General features: G+C 43.6%; 1 protein-coding gene across 9 annotated transcripts in view; it reads left to right on the top strand.

The window, feature by feature from the left end:
* Positions 1-2039: 2039 nt before the first annotated feature.
* The window catches only part of MAP7D2 (MAP7 domain containing 2), a 106736-nt gene continuing 82233 nt past the window's right edge, over positions 2040-26542 (top strand). Inside the window, exons 1-3 of one of the 9 annotated variants that reach the window (XM_053202149.1) lie at positions 3140-3203; positions 16889-16948; positions 17298-17447. Coding sequence is in view for 4 of the 9 variants with exons in the window: in XM_027054452.2 (XP_026910253.1) it covers positions 3077-3203 (127 nt within the window). In the remaining 5 variants the exon portion in view is untranslated. Of the gene's footprint in view, positions 3204-3337; positions 3465-16886; positions 16949-17297; positions 17448-26542 lie in introns of those variants that run through there. The other 8 variants (XM_027054452.2, XM_053202148.1, XM_027054454.2 and 5 more) reach the window with 8 other exon arrangements.

Raw genomic sequence — 26542 nt, 5'->3', positions numbered from 1 at the left:
GGATGGATTTTGGCATAACGAATTTTGCTGATCTCAAAAAAGGTTAATTGAGTAGTGTGAATTTGCAACATTTAAACCTACAAGGAATTGGGGCGACTGGGTGGCTCAGTCAGTTAAGCATCCGACTTCGGCTCAGGTCATGATCTCGCGGTTCGTGAGTTCAAGCCCCGCGTCGGGCTCTGTGCTGATGGCTCAGAGCCTGGAGCCTGTTTCAGATTCTGTGTCTCCCTCTCTCTCTGACCCTCCCCCGTTCATGCTCTGTCTCTCTCTGTCTCAAAAATAAATAAAAGTTAAAAAAAAATTTTTTTAAATAAAAAAATAAAAAATAAACCTACAAGGAATTATCTAGAATATGAGAACTCCTGAAAATCAACAGGAAAAAGACAAGCAACCCAATAAAAAGATGGACAAGCATTGAATATGCAAGTTAAGAGTTAGGAAGAGTGAGCCAGGGGCGCCTGGGTGGCTCAGTCGGTTAAGTGTCCGACTTTGGCTCAGGTCATGATCTCATGGTTCCTGGGTTTGAGCCCTGCGTTGCTCTGTGCTGACAGCTCAGAGCCTGGAGCCTGCCTTAGATTCTGTGTCTCCCTCTCTCTCTGACCCTCCCCTGCTCACTAACTTTGGCGCTCTCTCGCTCTCTCAAAAATAAAAACATTAAGAAAAATTTTTTAAGAAGAGTGAGCCAGGGGGTGCCTGGGTGGTTCAGTCGGTTATGCCGCAGACTTCGGCTCAGGTCATGATCTCACAGTTTGTGAGTTCAAGCCCGGCGTCGGGTCTGTGCTGACAGCTCAGAGCCTGGAGCCTGCTTCGAATTCTGTGTCTCCCTCTCTCTCTGGCCCTCCCCCGTTCACACTCTGTCTCTCAAAAATAAATAAACATTAAAAAAAAAAAAGTGAGCCAGAATGAATGAATGCTCTATTTCTGATTTGTATGCAGCTGCAATGGATAGATGTTGACAACAATTCCAAGCAAGGAAAAACAATGATAGCTGTTGTGCAATATCATTTATATAAATTAAAACCATGCATATCTTTACAACACTATATATTTGAAGAATAGAGCTACAGAAGAAATAAACAGGAGGTGTCTGACTAGAATGGAAGTGGGAATAGAAAGTAGAAATAGAATAAAACTAGGATGAGGTGCCACTCTGACATGTCAGGCAAGAGCTCAAGAATTGGATTAATTATGAACTACCCAAGGTCTGCAAGAAATAAAGAGAAAAGTGAAGGTGGCTCCCATGCCCTACCTAATTAACTTGGCTTAATCTTACTTGGGTTAGAAACTATTTTCTTTACAGCCAGGGGACGAGCCCCCACCTGCCTGCTTTCCTGCTCATTTGTGTCTAAAGTCCCCTTCTGCCTTTCTCATCACAGTCACTCCCTACTCCCAGCTTACCTTTGGGAGTGTCACCAACAAGTCCATCATATTTTGTGCCACAAAGGGACTTCCAAGCTTTGAACTACGAATCCAGGTGCGGGTTCCTGAGAGTTTCAGCTTGGTGGGTTTTTTGTTGTTGTTTTTGTTAATTTACTTTTATTTTACAGAAAGAGAGGGAGTGAGCAGGGGAGAGGGACAGAGAATCCTCTCGCTCTGTCGAGCGGGGCTCAGTCCAGAACTCTGGGTTCATGACCTGAATGGAAATCAAGAGCTGGAGGCTCAACTGGCTGGGCCACCCAGGCGCCCCTAAAAAAATTGTATAATTTACATACTATAAAGTTCACCCATTTAAAATGTACAATTTTATGTTTTTTTAGTATTACGGAGCTAACCATCACGTAATCTAATTCTTGAATCTTTTTATCATCCCCAATAGAAACCCTGTACTCTTACTCAGCTTCATTCGGTTTTTTAATTACATTTATCTCTCCCCCAGGGTTGGGAGTAAAAAGCTCAGAGGGCTGGTCACTGTCCACCAGAGAAACGTGCAGCCTGGGGCCCCACTGAGATCGGTTATCACTTGGCAGGCCATACCTGAGTAAACAACCTGGAAGCTTGAACTGGCGCTATGCAAAGATGTATTTTTCAATATGTATGTTTTTGAAAAATGATAAATGCTCATGGCAAGGCTAAAAGGATGTCCGGAGAACTCCATCACCACCACCACACACCCTTCCCGGACCTCTACTCCTGAGGCTACCATTTAACAGTTTGCCATGCGTCTTCCCACAGAGGTCCTTCTGGAAGAGATTTTCACCCCCCGGAAAAAAGGAACCATAGAGTAGCTCTCTGTGGAATCCGCCAAGGAGTGCGCCAGGGAGTGAGGGCATGGCTGGAAGGCTGAGGTCCCTAAGACTACATGCCCCTGCCCTGCCTTGAAGGTCCTGTAGTCCTGCCTCGGGTGGCCGCACGCCTTGGCTGGGGTGAGGGAGAATCTAGCACCGACCACCGGGGCATCTGGAGAACTGGAACCTAACTGTGCTTGGGGGAGGGTCCACAGGTGTCTGCACAAGTGGCATCTGCCTGAAGCCCTCATCAGGAACTGTTTCCAGAGCTGCAGCGTTTAGTATATATGTGTGTGGATGCCTAGTGTGTGTGAACATATGGAGGTTGTGTGAGGATGTGTGTCCACTGTGTGTGAGAACACGTGCGTGCTGGGTGAGCAAGTGTGCACATGGTATGTGTGCGCTGTTTTCACTTTGTGAGGATGTGTGCACTGAGAAACTATCCTACGTGTATAACGCTTTGAGTGTGCGCACTGTGTGGGGAGGTGTGTTTATATCGGTGTGTGCACGCTACATGTAAGCAGCGTATGAGGACTACGTACACACCGGGTGTGCTTGCGCGCTGAGTGAAGACTGGTGTGCACGTCGAACGTGCGCGCGGTATGTGCGCGTGCTGTGAGAACTAGTGCGCACGTTGCATGTGCATGCTGCGTGCTTGTGTTGTGTGAGGGTCAGTGTGCCCCTCGCTTGTGCACGCGGTGCGCGTGCGCGGCGTGAGAAACGGTGCGCACTTCGCACGTGCACGCCGAGTGCGCAAGCTGTGTGAGAAGGACGCGTGCGCGTGCGGACGCGCGCGGGTCCGGTGCGGCGCGGCGGCTGGGGCAGTGCGCCTGTGTGGTTCGCGTGTCCCTATGGAGCGCGGCGGTGGTTGCGGGGCTGGAGCGGGGACCGAGGGGGCTGCGCGGGGATCCCCTCTCCCTGGGAAGATGGCCGAGTCGGGTGCGGTGCGGACCTCGCCGCCCAACCACCGGCCTTCAGGTAGGGCCCCTGGGGTGCGGCGGACGCGTGGGGGCTTCAGGTCCCCCCAGGGGCGGGGCGGACCCGCCGTGGGCCGCGCAGGGCAGCGGCTCTGGAGCGCGCGGGGCGGGGACGCAGCGCGGTGCTGGGCTAAACGCCCTTCCCCCGGCTCCAGGTCGACTGGGTGCGGTACCCAGGGCCGCGTCGCTCGAGGTGCCAGTGGCAGGGTCCCCTCTCAGGTGGCCTGAGTGAGTGAGTGAGTGCACTCGGGGGTGGCTTAAGGTGGGTGGTAAGTATGTTTGTTGCGGGAAGCCTGGATGCCTCGCGGAGCAGCCGGCGTGGGGGGCGGGGGGCACTGGGGCAGGCCGAGCGGGCTACGGGCGGTCTCCGGGGCCTGCGCGCCCGCCCACTGTGCGTCTTGGGAAATGCGCGCGAGCGGCAGCTGCAGCCCGCCGCGAAGGTGGCCGGCTTTCGTGCTTCGCGGCATCCCGGGGGCAGAACCGGTACGTCACCCACCGGCAGGCGGCGAACGGAGCCCGAGCCCCAGGCCGGTTTCCCCTGGCACCCGCAGGCGCTCCCGCAGGCCTCGGGTGCGTTGCCCAGGGGTCTGGTGGGGCCGCAGGCCCCCTCAAGTGGCAGTGCGACCGCTGCATCTCCCAGCCCGCGAGGCTGCAACTGCTAGGAGCTGTGGACGGCTGGTCTCCGGACTGGCAGCCCCAAAATGAGCGAAGCAGGGGGAGATTTTGAGGACATTTGGTAGAATTTTAGATAAGCAGGTCTCATGTCTTCTGACGTTCTGTGAAGTGGTTGCAGGTAGTGCGGGGGTGTAAGCAACGTGGAAACCGATTTCATGCTGTTTTTCCCGGCAACACCTTTTTTTTTTTTTTAAGTTAATGTGACTTATTTTTAAAACATCTTTTTTACTGTAGTGGAACATGCATACCACAAAAGCGCACAGATCGTAAGTATGTGGCTAGAAGAATTATCACATAGTGAAGATACGAGTATTTTTTATGAGGTGAACCAAGGAAGGCAAAGAAGTCAAGGGAAATGTTCTTTAGTCACTTAAAACATGCTTTTCATGGTGGGTGGGAGATATTTTCTGATTGGGCCTTCATTTGCATCATTCACAGAAGGAGGTGGTGGCTTAAATCTTCCCCAATTTGCGTTTTCAACATGCATTTTTTAAAGGCAGAATTTAACAAATATCACAGGTTAGTGTTATAAATACTATAAATATGTATACTTCTGTTTTCATCCTTTTTGCTTAATTTGAGAAACTCAGATGTGTCTGCTCGGGAAGCACCCACAACCCACCAACCCACCTACCCATCAGAATCAGCCTTGGGGGAGGGAGACCTAGTGGAAGAAAATATTGGAAAGGTTGTTGAAGCTCACAGTTTAAATTGGGAATTTAAATAATAGGTTATTTCCATGTTTTAAAGGCATGGAAATGCTATGGTTGTGCTTGCAATTTATCTGTGAGATTTAAATTTTTTGAAGGAACTTAATAAGGAGGCATTCTTACTAAGTTCTAGTAGGAAACTTTATTATAGAACTATTTTAATGCACTCTCTACTGATAGTAAGATTAGCTTAAAGCTGTTTCCCTTTATTTGGAATTGGAACCATGGGGAAAAGACGTGTGAAGGTTTAAAATATTACACTTACATGTATTATGGTTGTTGTGGAAAAATTGTGGAGTGTACCATTTAGGTACCAGGTAGTACGATGGTTTGTTCTTTCAAAGGCTTGGTGAGGCTAGGTACTTAGAAAGATAATGCCATCCTCAGAAAAATCTTGATTGTTGAGGTTTTATTATAATCCATCCTGGATACAGATCATTCTTGGTTGCCCAGAGGCCTCATCATTTGGGATCCATTCCTAATGAGATTCACCTGCACATTTGGGGGTTATGAGTTGGTGAGTGGTTTTTCTAGGAGCTGTTGTAGAAGGTGGCCCAGGAATACCTCTGGTTGTTTCTTTCAATGATAGGTTCTTCCAAAATTGAAATCCTATGCGTGTTCCCATTATCCAGCAGTGATGCTTGCTTTCTTTCCTTTTATTTACTGCCAGGATGAAAGTCACCAAATAAACGGTTCCTTCTAGTTGCTTGTGTTATATGTACCATATAACTAACAACGAGCAAGCGCCTGTTGCTTGGATCTGCTTAGATACCTTTAGCCAGCAGATAGAATCACTGGATCTCAGCTGTCAGACTGCTTCAGTGTCACACAGGGTCTGTGCTTCGCTCAGCCTGAACTGCCCCCGTTTTCTCTTTTCCCTTTCCAGGATTCACCTTCTCTAGGCTCCTCTCAGTGAGAATTAAGGAACTTCCTCTTGTCTGTGCCTGCAGCATCTCCAGTGAAGCACTCTTATTCTGCCTGTGTCACATTAACCTTCCAGTTCCTCTCAGCAGATGTTCTTTGAGTGCCCACTGTAAGCAGGACCTGGTGCTGGTGGCTTCTGCCGTTGCTGAAGCTAAGGAGATTGAGTTCCAGAATGCCTGGGTGTGAATGTCACCTCACCACTTTCCTGCGGTGTCAACTCAGGGAAGTCATTTGACATCTTTAGCTTCAGTTTTCTCATCTTTAAAATGGACTTAGAAATGGATTTCTATGGGGAGATAGAAGCAGTGCTCTGAGGACAAAGGAACTAGTATCTGTAAAGCAGTGCCTGACACACATACGTACTCAAGCTAGTTAGCAGTTATTTCCCATTATATCATTGCTTGAGAGCAAGGCCCGGATCTAGGTTATAGGTGCCTCTTTCAGTGCCACCTCGTGCAGAGGATGGCTGCATGGTCATGCTACCCCTTTTCAGAGTTCTGCACGCAGTAGATCTATAACTGATGTTTAACAATTGCATTATGCTAGAAACAGCTATACTGGGTTGAGAGCTCAGTAAATATTCATGAGTTAGATTAAAGAAGTGTGTTGGTGGGGTTTGTGATAGTGGATTTTTTTAAAGATTTTATTTTTAAGTAATCTCTATACCCAACAGGGGCCTTGAACTCATAACCCCGAGATCAAGAGTCACATGCTCTACTGACTAAGCCAGCCAGGCGCCCCGTCATAGTGGAGTTACAGAGCATATTTTCTAAGGGCCCGTTGAGTTTTCTGGTGCATTTGATTGGTGAATATTGTTTATTGAGTTGAACTCGTTTGCCCACTGTTCCTTAATAAAGAGAGCATTGCTGTGAGGAAAGATGAGGTTCCTCATTGTCCTTCCACTTGCATGTCTTCCATTTCCTGCCCTACATCGGGATAAAGTTAGGGTGCAGAACTCATCCACCTCTGAGGTCTGTCTGAATGAAGGCCTTAATCTCCTTTCCTGTCAGGAAGCATTTTTGCTTAAGAAGTTTTCCTCTTTTTAAAAGCCCCATGATTAGCAGAGCTCAGGTTGTGGCTTAAGCCAAAGGGAGACAGGTATGAGTGAGCTACACAGCTTTCAGGCAGTCATGCCACATGATCCTTTGGAATGGCAGAGTCTGTCCCCAGGGTAAGCAGCTCCTAGCTGGCACTGGGTTCATTCACTATCTGAAAATACCTGATTTTCCTCTTTTTGAAAAAAAATTTTTTTAAAATGTTTCATTTATTTTTGAGAGATCGTGAGCAGAAGCTGGGGAGGGACAGAGACAGGGGAACGGAAGATCTGAAGCGGGCTCTCAGCTGATAGCAGCAAGCCCGATACGGGGCTTGAACTCACAAACTGTGACATCATGACCTGAGAAGATGTCGGATGCTCAACCAGCTGAGCCCCCCAGCTGCCCCTGCTTTTCCTTTTAATCCCAAATAGGCTGGCATCTTTTAGCCCCAGACAACCCTATGGAATGCTTCTTGGTCTTTTGTCATTTACACCCTCTTCATTTTACCCTCCTCTTTACTACGTAGTAATAACTTCAGTGAGACAACATTTATATACTATACATTCACCCATTTAAAATGCACAATTCGGGGCACCTGGGTGGCTCAGTCCATTAGGCATCTGACTTCAGCTCAGGTCATGATCTTACAGTTCCTGAGTTCGAGGCCCGCGTCCGGCTCTGCTGAGAGCTCGGAGCCTGGAGCCTGTTTCGGATTCTGTCTCCTTCTCTCTCTGCCCCTCCCCTGCTTGCACTCTGTCTGCCTGTCTCTCTCTGTCTCTGTCTCTCTCTGTCTCTCTCCCCCCCCCAAAATAAATAAACATTAAAAAAAATTAAAATGCACAATTCACTGGTTTTCAGTATTTTTACAAAGTTGTGCACCCGTTACCACAATCAATTTTAGAACATTTTCATCATTCCGCAGAGAAGCCCCATACCAATTAGCAGTCATTCCATATTATCCCTTGCCACCTGCCCCCTAAGCACTGGCAGCCACCCATCTACCCTGTCTCTGTAGAGACCTCTGGGGTTCTGCTGTGGTGGTCTTCAGCCTTTGGAGCATACACATGTTCTTGCCCAGCAGTTCATGGGTAGGTCTCCATGTATCAGAGTTTTAGAAATCATTATTCTGTATTCTCCATCTTTCAGGTGTCCAGTACTTGATTTCACCACAAAGCCTTGCCTTTTCAACTATGCATTCTACTTCCCGGGGCCTGAAAGGCGGCAGAACCTGTATGTAGCCTCCCAGACAGCCTGCAGTTACACACTGCGCATACGTGTGTTCATTTTAGCTCCTCAAATGGTAACAGCTGGCAATTGTTGAGCAGCTTCTGTGCCAAGCACCATTATAAGCACTTGTCATACCTTATTTTACTTTATTCCTCACATCCACTCTTTATACTTTTTTTTCCTGTTTTTATCCTCATTTTAGAGATGTTTAAATTCTCTATTGCTATGTAACAGACCGCTCCAAACATTATTTCTCATGATTCTGGAGGTTAGTCAGACTCATTTGAGTGGTTCTGTTCTGTGTGGTGTCAGCTGGAGTCACAGTCAGCTGAGAGTTCACTTGGGCTTGAAGTGTCCAACATGGTCTGTCATGGGCCAGGTGTCTAATCACAGGGAGTCTTTCCTGGACTTCTCACAGCAAAGCAGCTGTGTGTCAAGAGTGAGGAAGCAGAAGTTGCCAGTTGTCTTAAGGCCTGGGCTTGAAAGTCCCAGAATGTCCCTTTTGCTGCATCCAGTGGTTAAAGCAAGTCACAAGGCCAGCCCAGATTGAAGGGGAGGGGAAATCGACTCTACTTCTTGATGTGAGGAGTGGCAAGCGCCTACTGGTAGAGGAGGAATCTCCATTTTTGGAGATTCTCTACTGCAACAGGTAAGTACTTTGAATGTAAGAGAGGTTAAGTAATTTGCTCAAGGTCATACGGTAAGTGGCAAGCCACTATGTTTGACTCCAGAGTTAAGTATTCTTAACCTTCATGCCATTGTGCCTTTCCAGATAGATTATAACAAACTCCTTTAGCATGTGGACCATGCCTCTCACATCTTCTGCACCCCTCTTGAGATCTAGCTCAGTGCTATTGGTCCATATTTTTTTAAGGCTTTTGTGTGCCTTTTCCTTGGTACACAAGTTTTCTCCCCAATGGTAATGAGGACCCACGTTTCTTAGAATTATAGTAAAAATTTTATTAGTTAAAATGCTTAGAGGAGGAGAGGTTCCATTTAACAGGATTTCTAGTTCCCCAGGTATTAACTCCCCACTCTTCCTGTGCCAGCCTTTATTGTAGGGCTCTGGAATATCTCCTTAGTATACTTCTATTTGGACACTGTTGGGTGTTACTTAGGATTGCAGTTCTTTGGTCATCACTCTGGAAGGCCCATGGAAGATTCTCTTATACTCTAAGCCAGTGTATCTCTAACTAATTTTGGCAACCAGTTTGGTTGGGTTTTTTTTCCTAATTTCCAATCTGTTATTGACTAATATCTTGGTAAAATACAATAAAAAAGATTTACTAGAAAAATAAAAAAAACATGGAAAATACAACTCCTGATTTTTAATATTAGATTAGATATTAGATTCCAAGACGTCAGTGGATATTAGATTACACTGTCACATTGCTCTAAATGTTTCTAAATGCATGCTCTCAATTTATGTCCTTATTGTGAGTGATGACAACAGTAGGAAGACTGGCACCGGTCCACAGGCCACACTCAGTAGCTCTGCCCTGGGCCAGCATTTCCCAAAGGGTATGGTACACAAGAGGATTTTAGGTTACTTGTGGATAAATTTATCTTTTCTATTTTAGGCTAATAGTTCTGTGGATTTTAAAAACTTTATTGTAAAAATGCAACTAGTACATCAAACTCTAATCAAACTGTAATTTCATGAATATTTTCAGAATGAGTAGAAAATGAAAACTTATTTTAAAGAAAAATACTAAGTAGTATAGGTTGGTGCTGGTTAATACAAATAGAATGCTAGCCACACATGTAATCCTAAATTTTCTAATAGCTACATTTAAAAAAGTAAAAATAAACAGGTGAAATTAATATAAAACAATTTATTTAACCTAGTATAACCAAAATATGATCATTTCAACATGTAATTAATATAAAGAATTATTAATAGGAAATTTCACAATCTGTTCTTTGCACTGAGTCTTCCAAAACCAGTATATATTGTGTACTTCCAGGACATCTTCATTTGGACTAGTCACATTTCAAGTGCTCAGTAAGCAACTTTGGTTAGTTGCTAGCATATTAGACAGCAGTCACTGATGTCGAACATTTCCATCATGGCAGAAAGTTCTTTTGGTCTAGGAATGAGACCACGGTCCCATAGGGCATGGTGGTATTGAGTGCTGTCGAGGGTGGTATGAAGAGCAGAATATGTGCTGTGGTATTCAGTCCAGCAGGGGAGGGCTTAGTGGAAATGGGAAGATACTTTGATACAAATAGTCTCCCCTACAATGAGGCCAAACAGGCTTGATCCCCAGGCTCTTGAAGGAAGAAGTTGCTTTTGCATTCCCCAGTGTGGGCAAGTGGTAAGGTCCTCACACAGATTGTCGTCATGGGGACTTGACAGGCTGTGGAAAGAGGGTAAGCTTGACTTTGTGGTAATTGTTGAGCTGTTATCCATGGAAAGTGTGGTATAATATTGATAGAAAGGTGGGAGGAGACAGCAGTGTTAACTGGCTCAGGGTCTCCGAGGTTCAGTGTTGGGGTCAAGTGGGGAATCCTCTCTGCTGGGTGGGATTTGCTGAGCTGCATTGGGATGGGTTCTGTGAGGTCAGATCTGGTCATTTCCCCCCAGAGTTGGTATTGTACCTTCCTAGCACTTGTTTACAGAAACTGTTGATGAGCAACAAGTTGCTGCTGGTTCACAGGACAGACTCTGGGCACCACATTTTTGGGTAGTTCCAGTGAATTCTTGGGCTGGTCCCACCTCCTGTGTCCTGGGTTTGATTATGTGAGAGAGCTGGCACTGATTATAAAGGGACTTAGTTGGGCAAAGCCAGTTAGCCAGCATTCACTTGCAGGGCCTGTGGGACAAGTCCTTGCCCAGGCTGAGTTGTCTTCCTCCTGAGCAGTTGGTCTTTGTCTACCTTTGACACCAAGTCTTTAAGAATTAACTGTTGGCTTAGCAAGTCTACCAGTGTGGAACCCCAGTTGCTGTGGTAGGTATATTGGATAAGCTTCCTTCTTGTTTTTTTAAAAATGTTTATTATTTTGAGGTGGCGGGGGGAGGGGGGGTGGGCGGAGAGAACATGTGAGCAGAGGAGGGACAGAGAGAAGGAGAGAGAGAATCCCAAGCAGGCTACACACTGTCTACACAGAGCCCTATGCAACTTTCTTCTTAGCTCCATTTTTCTACCTTTACTCTTGTTTTTCTTTTTCTCACTCACTTTTTATATTTATTTCTGCTCTATTTTATATAAGCAGAAGGAGAAAGAGAAAGAGGGCATAAATGAATACCTAAAATTAATAAGTACAGAGCAGGAAATGCCCCTGTAGCGTGTGTCTTTTACCAGGCACCTAAAGCCCTTAATTAAGCAGTGCTTTGTACCCCTGTTTCACAACAGCACCTTAATATGTGCCCTTAACTTGAAACAACCATCTGAATTGTAAACTAGACAAAACAGGATTCTCTTGGACTTATTTTTTACCCCCTACCCCCAAGATTCCTGTGCTCTTTCATGAGCACCCAGGCATGCATTCTGCTTGCTAGAAGGAACCATCCTTGTGCATGGAAGTAGTGTGAGTTTTTGCTCTTTTCTATCTTAATTGTGTGTGTTGGGTTCTCTTGAGCCCCAGTCAAGGGGGACAGTTGGTGGTGAAATATGACAGCCTTCAGTAGAAGCTTTACTTCCACTTGGATAATTATCAATTATCTTCCCAGTGGAGGTATGTGTTGTGAACAAAATTTATGTGATCATTTTCATTAGCTAGGTAACCAATATTATTTAAGCTGTTTTAGTTACATCCTCAGACTAAAAACTCTCTTTACAAAACTACTGATTCTGATTGCAGTCTTATTACTGCAAAACATGTCTCTGCTCTCCTCTTTTTCCCTTCTCACCCACCTAAATTTCTACTTCATTTGATTTTGTTTTTGTCAGTCATGAATTATTTCTAAAGAATGATTGCTGCTTATTAATGGTCCATTAATTTCCACATATTCCTAATCTTCTGGAATGAGATTAGCTCTTTGTATAGAAGAACAGTTAAGAGAGCAGAATGTGGACTGTTTCACTGTACCCTGTTAGCTTTCATTTTTCTTAGTTATTTTTTTACTTCCTCTCAGTTTTGACTGAAGGACCGTTGATTGGTGCCTTTCTACTAAGGAGTGCTGAATGTCCTTTTTGATACCTAATTTCATCTTCATTAGTTAAAAATTAAAAGGATTCTTTCCACTTTGATGTGTAAAGATGATTTCAGCGTGAATACCTCTTATAATCAGACCAATTCAAGCAAGAGATACCATGCATGAGGACCAGCGCTAATAGAAGTTTCCGGGAGGATGGAAACGTTCTATGTCTGTTCCATATGATAGCCACCAGTCATCATGTGGCTATGGAGCCCTGAGGAACTGAGTTTTTAATTGTATTTGATTTTAGATAATTTAAATTTAATACATTTCTTAAGTTTAATTTATTTATTTTGAGAGAGAGAGGAGCATGAGCAGAGGAGGGACAAAGAGAGAACAGAGAGACAATTCCAAGCAGGTTCCACACTGTCAGTGCAGAGCCCAGTGTGGGGCCCAGTCTCCCGAACCTTGAGATCATGACCTGAGCCAAAATCAAGAGTCAGACATTCAACTTACAGAGCTACCCAGGCACCCTTTTAATTTAAATTTAAATAGACACACATGGTAGTGACTCTCAAATTGGACTATACAGTTAACAAACTGTTGACTAACCTTGCCAGATTAGGATCAGAAATTAGGAATAAGTTTTAGGCCTCAAACAAGTTAATTCAAACCCATCTATTCTTGGTTTCTCCTCTACAAGTTCTGATATTTGGCCCTTGTCATTCAGCCACTCTCAGATGTGCACAGGCCATCAAGAACAGAACCCAGCAGTTATCTCTGTTGTTCATATCAGATCTGTAGGTCCTTGATGGAATCTACTAGCCAAGACTTATGTCTGGCTCCTGGTGGCCCTGGGGTGCCCATGGTCAGCCAACTCCTCTCTGTCCCTGCCTCAGTTTTGGTTGCACAACTTGGTTGGAGGATAAATTGGATTGACTTACAAGGCATTACCAAACCATTTGATGAAACCATTAGCTGTACAGGATTTGGTTGGGCTGTGGGGAGAACTTTTCTAGTGACAGATTGGCAGAGACTGAAACTATTAGCCTAGGCCAGAGAACCCTGTGGTGGAAGGTAAGGTTGGTGAGGGCATTTGGAGGGCATTGGGCACCACAGCCAAATGAGTCTTGTTCCCTCTTCTTTAGGACATACTCACCAAAGCAGATAAGCCTCAGCTCTCTCATTCCAGCTTGTTCTTTACAAACTGTGGCCTCAGGTGTGGGCCCATGAGAAGACCTTAGTTGCTTGTCTGTGAGATGGTACACTAGGAAATCCGACTGGTGCTTTCCAACTCTTGAGCTACTGTGATCCTCCACTGCTGGATCAGGAGGGAGGGGGTAGGGTAGTTTGGTCTTCACCCTTGTGTTATGAGGATCACCAGTCAAAAAGGCTTAGAGTCAACAGACTTACCAGCCTTCTCCTTTCCCTCCTCCATTACAACCAGGTAGGGAGTTCTGCCTCCTTCATCTCTTATGACCCCATTCCTATTGTCTGGGTCAAACCTGTCATCTGGGGCCTGACCATTATTACAAGAGCCTTGGGGGGGGGGGTCTCTGTTCCTCTATCCAGGTCATCATCCTGTCATGGATCTATCTTGTGTCTCTCTTACTTAACTTCCTCTGACATCTGCCTAGCGTGTGTACAGTCCAAACTGCTGATAGGGTTTCCCAGACATGTTGGGATGGGGCTCCCACTTATCACTCCAGCCCTTCTCTCTGGCCAGTGACCACCTGCAGCTTGTAGTATCCAGCACACTCTATACACGCTTGCTCCTCGCTGCCCATGGGCATGCTCTTCCAGTGCCCAGAATTCCCTTCCTCTCTCTATCTGCCATTCATCCTTGAGTATTTGGCCCACACCTCACCTCTTCCCTGAAGCCTTCTCTGACTACACACTTTTGGTGGATTTTTCTTTTCCATTGCCATTACATTCTTGATAATGCTAATGCGGGTAAATCAGATCACATGCAAATAAACTTGGGACTGGCATTTGGAAACTAAAGTACATACATCTTAAGCATACAGTGTGATGAATGTTTGCTTATGCACCTGTGTAACCACCCAAATCAAAAAACAATATTTCCAGCACCCAGAAAGCTTCTTCCCACGTCTTCCTAGGCATTAGCACCCCCCCCAGAGGTAACCATTGTTCTCACCTCTTTTCACTGTAGTTTAGTTTTCTTGTTTTTGAACTTTATTAAAATGGATTCATGTAGCATGTCCATTTTTATTGTGGCAAAATATACATAACATAAAACTCACTATTTTAGCAGTTTTTTAATTTGCTTAAGATTTTTTTAATGTTTATTTTTGAGAGAGAGAAAACAGAACGGGAGTGGGGGAGGGGCAGAGAGAGAGGGCGACACAATCCGAAGCAAGCTCCAGTCTCTGAGCTGTCAGCACAGAGCCCGATGTGGGGCTTGAACTCAGAAACCACCAGATCATGACCTGAACCGAAGTCAGCGCTCAACCGACTCAGCCACTCAGGCACCCCAAGTTGTTTTTTTTTTAATTCAAATTTGAGTTAGTTAACCTACAATGTAGTCTTGGCTTCAGGAGTAGAACCCCGTGATTCATCCCTTACATATGACATCCAGTGCTCATCACAACAAGTGCCCTCCTTAATGCCCATCACCCATTGAACCCATCCCCCACTTCCCCTCCAGGAACCCTCAGTTTACTCTCTGTATTTAAGAATCTGCTATGGTTTGCTTCCCTCTCTGTTTTTTATCTTATTTTTCCTTCCCTTCCCCTATGGTCATCTGTTAAGTTTCTTAAATTCCACCTATGAGTGAAATCATATGATTTTTGTCTTTCTCTGACTGATTTCACTTAGCATAATACCCTCCAGTTCCATCCACGTTGTTGTTGCAAATGGCAAAATTTCATTCTTTTTCATCGCCATTGTGTATATATACCACATTTTCTTTATCCATTCATCAGTTGATGGACATTTGGGCTCTTCCCATGATTTGGCTATTGTTGATACCGCTGTATTTTAGCAGTTTTTATGTTCATTGGCATTAAGGATATTCACATTGTTGTGCACCCATCACTGCCATCCATCTCCAGGACCTTTTCATCAAATATATACTTTTTTGTGTCTGTTTTTTTTTCACTCAGCGTTATGTCTATAAGATTCACCCGTGTTGTAGATACCAGCAGTTTATTTCTTTTTATTTCTGAGTAGTATTCCATAGTGTGACTGTACTATAGTTTGTTTTGTCCTTTCTCTTGTTAATGGACAATTGGGCTGTTTCCAGCTTTTTATTCTTTTGACTAAAACTACTGTGAACCTACCAGTACCCATCTCTTGGTGCCCATACAAATGCATTTCTTTTAATTTTTTTTTAACATTTATTTATTTTTGAGAGACAGAGAGAGGCAGAGCATGAGCAGGGGAGGGGGAGAGAGAGACACACACAGAATCCGAAGGAGGATCCAGTCTCTGAGCTCTTTGTTAGCATAGAGCCGACGTGGGACCTGAACTCACGAACCGCAAGACCATGACCTGAGCTGAAGTCAGACGCTCAACCGACTGAGCCACCCAGGCACCCCCATACAAATGCATTTCTATTGCTTATATACCTAGGAGTAGAATTGCTGGGTCGTAAGGTAGGCATATGTTCAGCTTTAGCAGACAGTGCCAAATTGTTTTCCAAACAGTTGGAAGTAGTTTCCTATTGTGGTTATAACAATTTATCACACATGTAATGGCTTGTAGAAACATGAATTTATTATCTTATAATTCTGGAAGTCAGAAGTCCTAAAATATGTGTCAGTAGAACCTTTCTGGAGGCTTCAGGGCAAGAACCCATTTCCTTGCCTTCTCCAGCTTCTAGAAGCTGTCTGCATTCTTTTTTTTTTTTTTTTTTTTAATGTTTATTTTACTTTTGAGACAGAGACAAAGCATGAACGGGGGAGGGTCAGAGAGAGGGAGACACAGAATCGGAAGCAGGCTCCAGGCTCCGAGCCATCAGCCCAGAGCACGACGCGGGGCTCGAACTCATGGACCGTGAGATCGTGACCTGGGCTGAAGTCAGACGCCCAACCGACTGAGCCACCCAGGCACCCCCTGTCTGCATTCTTTGCCTTGTGACTCCTTCCTCTGTCATCAGGGCCAGCAGCGTAGCATCTTCCAATATCTCTCTCCAACTTCTGGTTCCATTGTCACATTTCCTCTCTCACCTTCACTCTCCTGCCTCCCTTGTGATTGCACTGGGCCCACCTGGAAAATCCTGGCTAATCTCTCCATCTCAAGAGCCTTAACCTAATCACCTCTGCAAAGGCCTATTTGTTAAATAAGGCAACATCTTCACATATTCCAGGGATTAGAAGTAGACACCTCAACAGGGATGAGGGGGAGGGCATTATTCTGCCTACATGGTAGAATGGTGCATGGCTGTACTATTTTACATTCCCATCAGTAAAGCATGATCCTCCACATCTTTGTCAGCACTTGGTATTGCCAGTCTTTTTGATTTTAGCCATTCTGGTTTGAATGTGGGGTACATCCACAGCTACCACCTCCAGGCAGTGTGTCCTCCTTTGCTCTGATACAGCTTTCTTGCAGCTTATCCATATTTAAATATTTGTTTACGTGCTTCTGTCTTGGCCAAACCACACATCCTTCATGAGGCAGGTAGTAGCTGGTTCAATAAATCCTCCTTGGATGATAAATGACAGAGGGCATTTTTCAACAGAAGTGAGCAGAGCTAAAGATGTAAATGAAAACCTGCACATATAATCCCATCTCTGGCTTGAAGTAGGGTTTCTCCCAAATGAAAAATAGGACCGGAGCAAAGAACCTGGTTTCTAGTTTCTGCATGCTGTTGTCTTTCCCAAGATAGTTAATCTATAAGTCAGTAATGCTCTAGAAGGAGATGTGGGCTTCAACTCCTGAGGGCGTTGGTTGGACATGACTTCACCTTATATGTAAATGAGAGGAGAGTGCAGTTCTGGCAGGCAGGCTTCTGGAGAGTCTGATCTTGGACCTTTTACAGCATCTGAAGTTTTTTCCTTTTCCCTAGATTCTGCTCCAGTATAGCAACACACTGCAGCTTCTGGCTTGCAGAAGGAAGGACTAGAAGGTGAGTAGGGTTTCTTGATTGCAAGGAATGTAGCGTGTGTAGACTTAAACCCACTTTGAAGACTTGAGGCTGGAATTTCTGAGGAAGGTGAAGCCAGAGTAGAAAAGAATTTCTAATTCCCCCAGACACAGAGTGGTGGGTGCAAATGTCTTGGCACTAGAGAGATAAACCTGGAAGAAGGAATTAGTATTAGACAAAAGGCAGACAGGATTGTGGCTTTCTTTAGGAACATCCTGATGTGAGTAACCATTTTCTGTGTTCTAGTTTGTTCCCAAGTCTACTTTGCTGGGCAAAACACCTGGTTTCATGAGGGCTATAAGGTTTCAAGGCCTCAATCTTATCTTTTCAGGCCACTGAGGTGTTGGCAGCATTCCTGCAGCTTGGCATTACTTTGACCCTCTGGGGTGTGGCATGTGTGAGAGAAACCTTGCCATCCCATGTGGCAGAGGACTTCTTTGGCCCTGAAGAGAAAACTTCTCTGTTCGACAAGACCTGGATGGTCAGTATTTATTTAGATCATATAGGAGTTGGTCTTTTGAGAAAAATACTAGCTCAAGTGTCCGAGTTACTATGTTGGGCTTATGCTGGGGTTATTGGTCCCTATTTAGACATACTGACAATGTTAAGCTTTAGTGATTTGAGTAAGTACACACGTGATTCACAGGCTGATCTGCAAACAAGCCAGCTGTGGCAGAATGGAGGCATGCCTGGGCCTTGGGTGGTGTGGCTGACACACACACCAGGAGGGTTGGGATAGGCTCAATAGGGCTGTGGCTATGTTTATGGAGTTCCAATGACTTCCTGGATGTTCTCTCTTTTCTACCTGGTGTATTCAAGTTGTGGAGAAGTCATATGTCTGTATTCCTGGCTTTTTGGAATTCTCCTTGTGGACTCCAGGTCTGGAGGGGATCTTGAGGGAGAATGTGGGGTGCTGCCCCCTGTAAGCAGGTGCATGTTAACTTTTTCTAGGACAGACAGTGGATCTTTGCTCCACATTCTCTGAGGCTGGCAGGGCATTCTTTACTTCCTAGGTCAAGAAGTCCTTTATGTTCATACAAGCATCTCTCCTCTAAATGCCTCCCCTCTTGCTGTGTCCTTTGTGGACAGGCAAAACAACCACACAGGATCATTTTGACAAAACTTTCCAGTCTCCATAAAGAGACCTGGGGCCTTCTGTGGGGCCCAGTTCCTTAACCTTCTTGACATGACTTTTTGTTTGGTGTTTACTCCTGTGACATTGGTGTTTTCCTTCTCTAACTCTTTGTACAAATTACTCGTAGAGTAGCCTTTTCACCTCTTTATTCAGTTAAGAATTTACTGATGAGATACCACCTCACACCTGTTAGGATGGCCATTGTCAAAAAAAAAAAAGACAAGTGCTGGTGAGAATGGAGAAATTGGAACACTTGTGCAGTGTTAATGGGAATGCAAAATGGTGCAGCTGTTATGAAAAACAGTATGAAGATTCCTCAAAAAAGTAAAATTAGAACTATACCATATGATCCAGCAATCCCACTTCTGGGTATTTATCCAAAAGAATTAAAATCAGGATCTTAGGGATATTAACACAGTTCACTGTGTAGAAACAACCTAAATGTCTATGGGTAAATGAATGGATAAAGAAAATGTGGTATATACATACAATGGAATATTAGCTAGCCTTAAAAAAGAAGAAAATTCTGCAATATGTGACAACATGGGTGGACCTTTGATGACATTATGAAATAAGCCAGTCTTGGAAAGGCAAATACTATATGATTCCAGATATATGAAATATCTAAGATAGACAAATTCATAGAATCAAAGAGTAGATTGGTATTTACCAGGAGCTGGGGGCCACAGGAAATGGGGAGTTACTAATCAATGGACACGAAGTTGCAGTTAAACAAGATGAATAAATTCTAGAGATCTGCTGTACAACATTGTACCCAGAGTCAGCAATATTATATTGTACATTTAAAAGCATATTGAGGGGGCGCCTGGGTGGCGCAGTCGGTTAAGCGTCCGACTTCAGCCAGGTCACGATCTCGCGGTCCGTGAGTTCGAGTCCCGCGTCCGGCTCTGGGCTGATGGCTCGGAGCCTGGAGCCTGTTTCCGATTCTGTGTCTCCCTCTCTCTCTGCCCCTCCCCCGTTCATGCTCTGTCTCTCTCTGTCCCAAAAATAAATAAAAAACGTTGAAAAAAAAATTTAAATTTAAAAGTATATTGAGAATGTAGATCTCATGTTAAGTGTTCTTACCACAATAAAATTTAAAAAATAAAAAAATTTAAAAAGAATTTACCGTGTAAGACCTTAATCTGATCAGTTCCTGGTTTGGCCATTAACTAGCTATGTGGACGTGGGCTGGTTTCTTGGTCTATTCTTAGCCTCACTTTCTTTACTTATAAGATGGCAATCATAACAGAATTCCTCATGGGATTGACAGGAGGATTATATTGAGGTAGTGCATGGAAAGTGCTTAGCACAGTGTTGCATAGATAGTGCTCCATGAGGTAAGTGATAATGGTTATCATCATCTTCGCCTCAAATATAAGACCCCAGACCTTATGTCTGTGAATATAAAAAGTGTATTTGGGGGGCACCTTGCTGGCTCATTTGGTACAAGCATGCAACTTTTGATCTTGGGGTTGTAAGTTCAAGCCCCATGTTGGGTGTAGAGGTTACTTAAAATTTAAATCACACACACAAACACACACACGCAGATATATATGGCATACATTTATATCACTGGACTTATGTTGATGTATTTATATACTGGCTTTGCCTTCCAAGGAACTAATTACCTAGTGAGATAGGCTTTCTGTAACTTAATATAACCCAGGTCTAACACTGAAAAGTACCATAAATGGAAATACAAAAGTGGACCATGAGGCCGTAGATGAGCAGTTAATTCTGGCAGAGGACCTGGGGACAGTCTTTGTGCCTATGTAAGTCTTCACAGTCCCTTAAGTGTCCTGTGGTTAGCAGGACAACCCTGCCACGTACTTAGCAAATTGTTACTGGAGGCCTGTCTTTGGCCATGCTCTCCAGTTTCTGCATAGGAATGGTGGTTCTTTTTCTCCCACTCAGAGCTCAATTTATATATTGAAATTCTTGAGGGATACAGTTGTGTCCTGTTCAAGAGCCTGTTCAGCCAGTGGCATTTCTTTTCCTCTTCCTATAAATATGTCAAAGATTCATCCTACATCCAGTTTCTCATTGTACTGGGTGAACTTACCCTTTTCAGTTTGTGTAGTTAGTGTTTTTCCACATGAGACACAGAATAGAGGAAAATTCTTATTTTTTGTCCTCTACCCTTCTTTGACATCCACTGCTAGATATTTTGCTTCACAAATTGGCCCAGAGCTCAAGAGATCATTCAGTTTTCTGGAACTGTGGAACCTGTATGTGGCTTTTGGCAAGATAAGAGAGTTGAGTGGCCTACTATAGGTTTGCAAGTTTAGGATTTTTAAAATTTATATGTATGTATTTATGTATGTATGTATTTTGAGAGAGAGAGCACAAGCAGGGGAGGGGCAGAGAGAGAGGGAGAGAGAGAATCCCAAGCAGGCTCCACACCATCAGCGCAGAGCCTGATGTGGGGCTTAAACTCAAGAACTATGAGATCATGACCTGAGTCAAAATCCAGAGTTGGATGCTTAACTGACTGAGCCACCCAGGTGCCCCTGTAAGTTCAGGATTTTAGACTTTGTGCTGGCTAGTATGATAGCCAGTTGCCACATGTGGCTATTTAAATTAATTAAAAATAAATAAAATTTAAAATTTAGCTCCTCAGTTGCACTAGCCACATTTTAGGTACTCAGTAGCCCCATGTGGCTAATGGCTATTGTAGTGGACAGCACAGATGCAGAACATTCCTTTCATTGCAGAAAGTTCCATGGGACAGCACTGGTTTAGAGGTTTATCTTAAAGTTGTGGGCTGCTTAATAGAGAAAGGAAAACATAGATGTTTATCCATGCTGTTATGGTTTTGATCCTTCTTCCAAATGACCCAAGTTGGATGTATAAGCATTACATGTAACTGCCAAATCAACTGAAACTTGACTAATGCACGTAAAATATTTTGACCTCAAATTTGTAATACAAAAAGGGTATGCACTTTCTGAAGTGTCTTTTCGACTGCCATATTACCCTGAAGCAGCTATCAAGTATGGATTCTTAGGTGAGAGACCCCTGATTTTTTTTTATTGTGGTAAAATATTACATAACATAAGCTTTACCATTTTAACTATTTTATTTTTTTAAAGTTTATTTTTTTAAGTAATCTCTACATGGGGCTGAAATGACCCTGAGAGTAAAATGTACAATTCAGTGGCATTAAGTGCATTCACAGTATTGTGTGACCATCACCACTATCTTTTTCCAGAACTTTACATCATCCCGAACAAAAACTATACCCATTAAACAGTAACTCCCCATTATGCCTTCCCCCTAATGCCTGGTAACCAATGTACAATTTTCTGTCTCTGTGTATTTGTCTGTTCTTGGTACTCATGTAAGTGGAATCATACAGTATTTATCCTTTTGTGCCTGGCTTATTTCACTTAGCAAATGTCCTTAGGGTTCATCTGTGTTGTGGCATATATGAGAATTTCATTTCTTTTTAAGGCTGAGTAATATTCCATTGTATGGATAGACCACATTTATCCATTCATCTGTTGATGGACACTTGGGTTGCTTCTACTTTTTGGCACTTGTGAACAGTGCTGCTGTGAATGTGGGTGTCTGCTTGAGTCCCTGCTTTGAGTTCTTTGGGATGCATACCCAGAAGTGGAATTGCTGGGTCATATGGTAGTTCTGTGTTTGGCTCTGATTTTTGGAAATAGTCTAAAAATTATTGAGATATAATTCATATAACAAAAATGTCACCCTTGTAAAGTATACAGTTGAGTGGCTTTTAGTGTATTCACAAGATTGTACAATCATCCCCAGTTGTCAGTGATTTTTTTTGTATTTTTTTAAAATGTGTTAATTTTTATTTTTTTTTAATGTTTAGTTATTTTTGAGACAGAGAGAGACAGAGCACAAACGGGGGAGGGTCAGAGAGAGAGGGAGACACAGAATCTGAAACAGGCTCCAGGCTCCGAGCTGTCAGCACAGAGCCCGACGCGGGGCTCGAACTCACAAACCGTGAGATCATGACCTGAGCCGAAGTCGGACGCTTAACCGACTGAGCCACCCAGGCGCCCCAAATGTGTTAATTTTTATTGAGAGAAAGGAGAAAGAAACCCAAGCAGGCTCGGCACTGCCAGTGCAGAGCCCAATGCTGGGCTCAATCTCACGAACTTTGAGATTATGACCTGAGCCTAAACCAAGAGTCAGATGCTTAACGGACTGAGCCACCCAGGTGCCCCCTGTCACTGGTTTTTATAGTCTCTTTGGAACCAGAGTTGGGGATAGAGATAGAATCTTGAAGGCAGGTTAGGTGGAAGGAAGGGGGCTTTCAGGATTAATATGAGACTCAAAAAAAAGAGGTTTATTATTTGCAGGTCATCTGGCTGGCTCAGTTGGTGGAGCATGCGACTCTTGATCCTCATGGTCATGAGTTCAAGTCCCACAGTGAGGGTAGAGATTACTTTAAAAAAAGTTATTTGTGGGGTGCCTGGGTGGCTCAGTCGGTTGAGCATACGACTTCAGCTCAGGTCATGATCTCGCAGTCTGTGAGTTCAAGCCCCTCATCGGGCTCTGTGCTGACAGCTCGGATCCTGGAGCCTGCTTCGGATTCTGTGTCTCCTTCTCTCTCTGCCCCTACCCCACTTGTGCTGTCTCTCTCTGTCTATCAAAAATAAATAAATGTAAAAAAAAAGATATCTGTACCAAATCTTTGGAATGCTGTGCAGTCTTTAGCAAGAATACTCTTGCTCACTATGAGGCTTTTAGACTGAAATTCAGAAAGGCTCCCCTGCTACCTGACATATTTTCAGCTACTTGTGAGGCCTTGTTTTATGGAACGGGATGTTGAATAACCTCACAAATGGGTCAGACTCCTCAGGAATGCTCTGAAAGCCATGGCTTCTCTCTTTTTTATCATGCTTCTTATGTTTGCTTTGCCAGATATCTTTCCCTGTCTTGGAACTGGTTCTATTCCTTCTCTGGTTCTGATTCCAAATTATAAAACAATTTGGTTTCCAAACATCAAACATATTGTTTACAATAGATACCTTCAATATGGATTCTTAGATTTCAGATTTCTCTGCTTTGCAGCAAATACTGCAACTCATATACTTTTGTTATTACAGTAAACCCTTGAGCAACTCAGGGATTAGGGGCACCAACCCCCTGTGCCCCTGAAAATCTGCATATAACTTTGACTCTCCCAAAATTTAACTACTAATAGCCTACTGCTGACCTGCAACCTTACTGATAAACCTACACAGTTGATTAAGACATATTTTGTGTTATATGTATTAATGTACTATATTCTTACAATAAAGTAAGCTGGTGAAAAGAAAGTGCTATTAAGAAAATCATCAAGGGAAAATACATTTACTCTTTAATGTACTCTATTTATTGACAGAAATCCTCATATGAGTGCACCTGCATAGTTCAAACCTGTGTTGTTCAAGGGTCAGCTGTGTATGCCATTCATTCATACCAGGGCGCTCTGATTTTTGTTCATTCTTGCCATGTAGTTGTGGTTTTAATATTTTATGCTTTGGGGATGGTTTTATTGTGGTCTTCTGATAATTGGCTAGCACTCTTTACTTTTTTTTATACTGTACAGTTCACCCATTCAAAGTGTATATAGTTCAGTGGGTTTTTTTTAGCATATTCATAGAGTTGTGCAATGTACAACCAACACTGCAATCAATTTTTGGACATTTTCATCACTCCAAAATGAAACCTCATACTTTAGCAGTCACTCACCCTTTCTTCTCAACACCCAGCCTTAGGCAACCCAGTCACTAATCTACTCTGTCTCTACAGATTTGGGGCAAACTGTCTTACATCCTTGTTAACAGTGATTTTTTATTTATTTTTTTTAGAGAGAGAAGGTGCAAGTGAGCGAGGGGCAGAGAGAGAAGCGGGGCCCATGCAGTGTGGGACTCCAACTCACGAACTGCGAGATCATGACCTTAGCCAATTTAGATGCTTAATTGACTGAGCCACCCAGGCACCCCAACAGTGATTTTTTTTCTCCCCTAAATTGTACTATAAGTCACTCACCCAACTTTCCCTCCATGTGCATTCTTGTCATTTGCCTATTGTTTCTGTTTTATTTTTTTTTTTTTAACTCTTGTGATTCTAGCAGGTTAGCTATAAATCTTCCTTAAACAGCTTTCAAAGTGAATTGGGCACAGCTGCAAGAATTAATCCAAAAACAGCAAGGATGAACGAATAGCTGCTGCTGAGCCCTGGAATGCATTCTGTACTCTGAAGCTGGCTTTCTTTTCACTGGCTGGGCTGCTGGGACCTCGAGAGCTAAGTCAGTGAGAGCCCCTGGACTGGAAGCTGCCCTGGGATTGATCCCTGATCATGTGTAAGTTCCAGAACAGAAATCAAATGCAGTTTCTAGTGTAAATTCAGTAACTTGCTTCTCTAACAGAAACAGTATTTAGTAGTTCTTAATCATAGAGCAGCCTCAGAATCTGCAAATATCCGTCTCTACCATGCCAATCACTGTTACTGGCAGTGACAAAAGATTGGTGCACTTGGGCATAAATAATTTTATTCACTTAGTATGTGTTTTTCTTGCTTTTGTAGTCAGTTGCCCTGGGATTTAATCCTGGTTCTGCTCCTTTTATTACCTAGGTGACCTTGAGCACTTCACCATTTTTGGAAGACTCCTCTCCTCTGTGAAAGGGGAGATTAATAAATCTGACTGCATGAGGTTGTTGTGAGATTTCAATAAGATAACATGTGCAAAGCACTTAATACAGTGCCTAGCCAAGAGTGAAAGGTCAATAAATATTAGCTGATATTAAGGGGCCATATTTTATTCTGTACCTGCTATATACAAGGCACCAGGTTAAGTTCTATAAGAAATAAACCAGAGTCTCATGAATGGAATTCAAGCCCTGTTGGTGTTACAGTTGTGCCTAGAGCTTGGCAGTTAATGCTGGGGAAGCAGAGGCTGGGTGACATCCACGTTTTACTTGTCTCTTGAGAACTATAAATTTTATTAAATAATTTTCATAAAACGGTATCAGTTTAAACATCAACACAGGAGGGATGCCTGGGTGGCAAAGTCAGTTAAGCATCTGACTCTTGATCTCAGCTCAGGTCATGATTTCACAGTTAGCAAATTTGAGCCCCACTTCAGGTTCTGTGCTGATAGTGTGGAGCCTGCTTGGGATCCTACTTTTTTCTGACCTTCCCCCACTTGTTCGTTCTCTCTCTCTCTCTCTCTCTCTCTGTCTCTCTCTCAAAAATAAATAAGTAAACCTAAAAACAAAATCCACACAGGAAATATTTGGCTAAGGTTAGGTTTTTCCTGGGAATGGTAGATATTATAATTTCTTGTGGGAAAATTAAAACATTTTGTCATTTACTATTGGCCACTGGTAGCTGTACTCAAGACAAACCATCTTTGTCAAAGCAAATAACCTTGACAAAAAAGGGTAGTCACAATCCTACTCAATGAATCTCCTAATTGTTTTTGGTGTTAAAAAGACATCAATAGCGTTTATTCCCAGGCATATCTCTTATTCTGTTACATCTCCATATTGCTGCCGACAGAACGAGTATCAGCAGGCCTTTTCTGTGGAATTTTCTGAGCCATGTGAGAGAAGCACAGTGTACTCTTAGAACAAGATCTGTCCTGCCTTTCCTTGTGTTCCAGAGTCTACTTTGGTTGAAAGAAATAGAATAAACTTCTGTTTGGGGAGGAACTTTGAGTTTTTGTTTATTTCTTAAAATAGAAAATGGTAAGCATTCTGATGGTAGAGTCCTGTATCTGTTTTAGCCTGAGAGAACCACTTTTGACCTGGTTCTGGATTATCAGAGTCAGTTGCAGTCTGGTACAGGCTAAAACCTTTTGACCCACTGGAGGTTAGGGCTAGGAGATGGGCTTTAGAGTGTCTACCAGAGGCATCTTTAGATGCAGCCTCAGTCCCTTAACTCAGTGCTGTCTTGGGAAAAAATCTTTTAGGACCTCACTTTCCTAAAGTAAAGTGGGATTACTTCTTGAAATTGTATTAAGAAATAGAAAAAAGTACAACTGAAGCAAACACCATGCTGCCTTTCATGGGTTAGACCTATTGAATAGTCTTTCTAGGCCTGGGAAAGAATGGTGAGTTTGCTCTGTGGCACCTTCAAATAAACACAGAGACCAGGCAAGTCAATTTCTTTTGGTCAATTAAACATCCCTCACAAAAGTGCGTGACACATATGGTGACACTCCTTTATCCCATCTGCCTCATGCTAAACTCAAGTCATCACCTGCAAGTGGCCTCATCGTCCTTCCAACACCAGGCTCCAGGCAGCCACTGCCATTCAGTCAAGTTCGGCAGAAGAGCTGGAGCCTGGTTGTCACCCCTGCCACATGTAGTTTGGGTGAGGTTGCTGACCTCTACCCCCACTCCTCCATGGCAGTGTCTGTTGAATGGCCTGTCTAATCATGAGCCTTCCTGAATCACAACCCTATAATACTC

The sequence above is a fragment of the Acinonyx jubatus genome, chromosome X (assembly GCF_027475565.1).
Source record: "Acinonyx jubatus isolate Ajub_Pintada_27869175 chromosome X, VMU_Ajub_asm_v1.0, whole genome shotgun sequence".
NCBI lineage: Eukaryota > Metazoa > Chordata > Mammalia > Carnivora > Felidae > Acinonyx > Acinonyx jubatus.
Note: the sequence above shows the minus strand (reverse complement) of the source record. Positions and strands in the feature narration are given on the sequence as shown.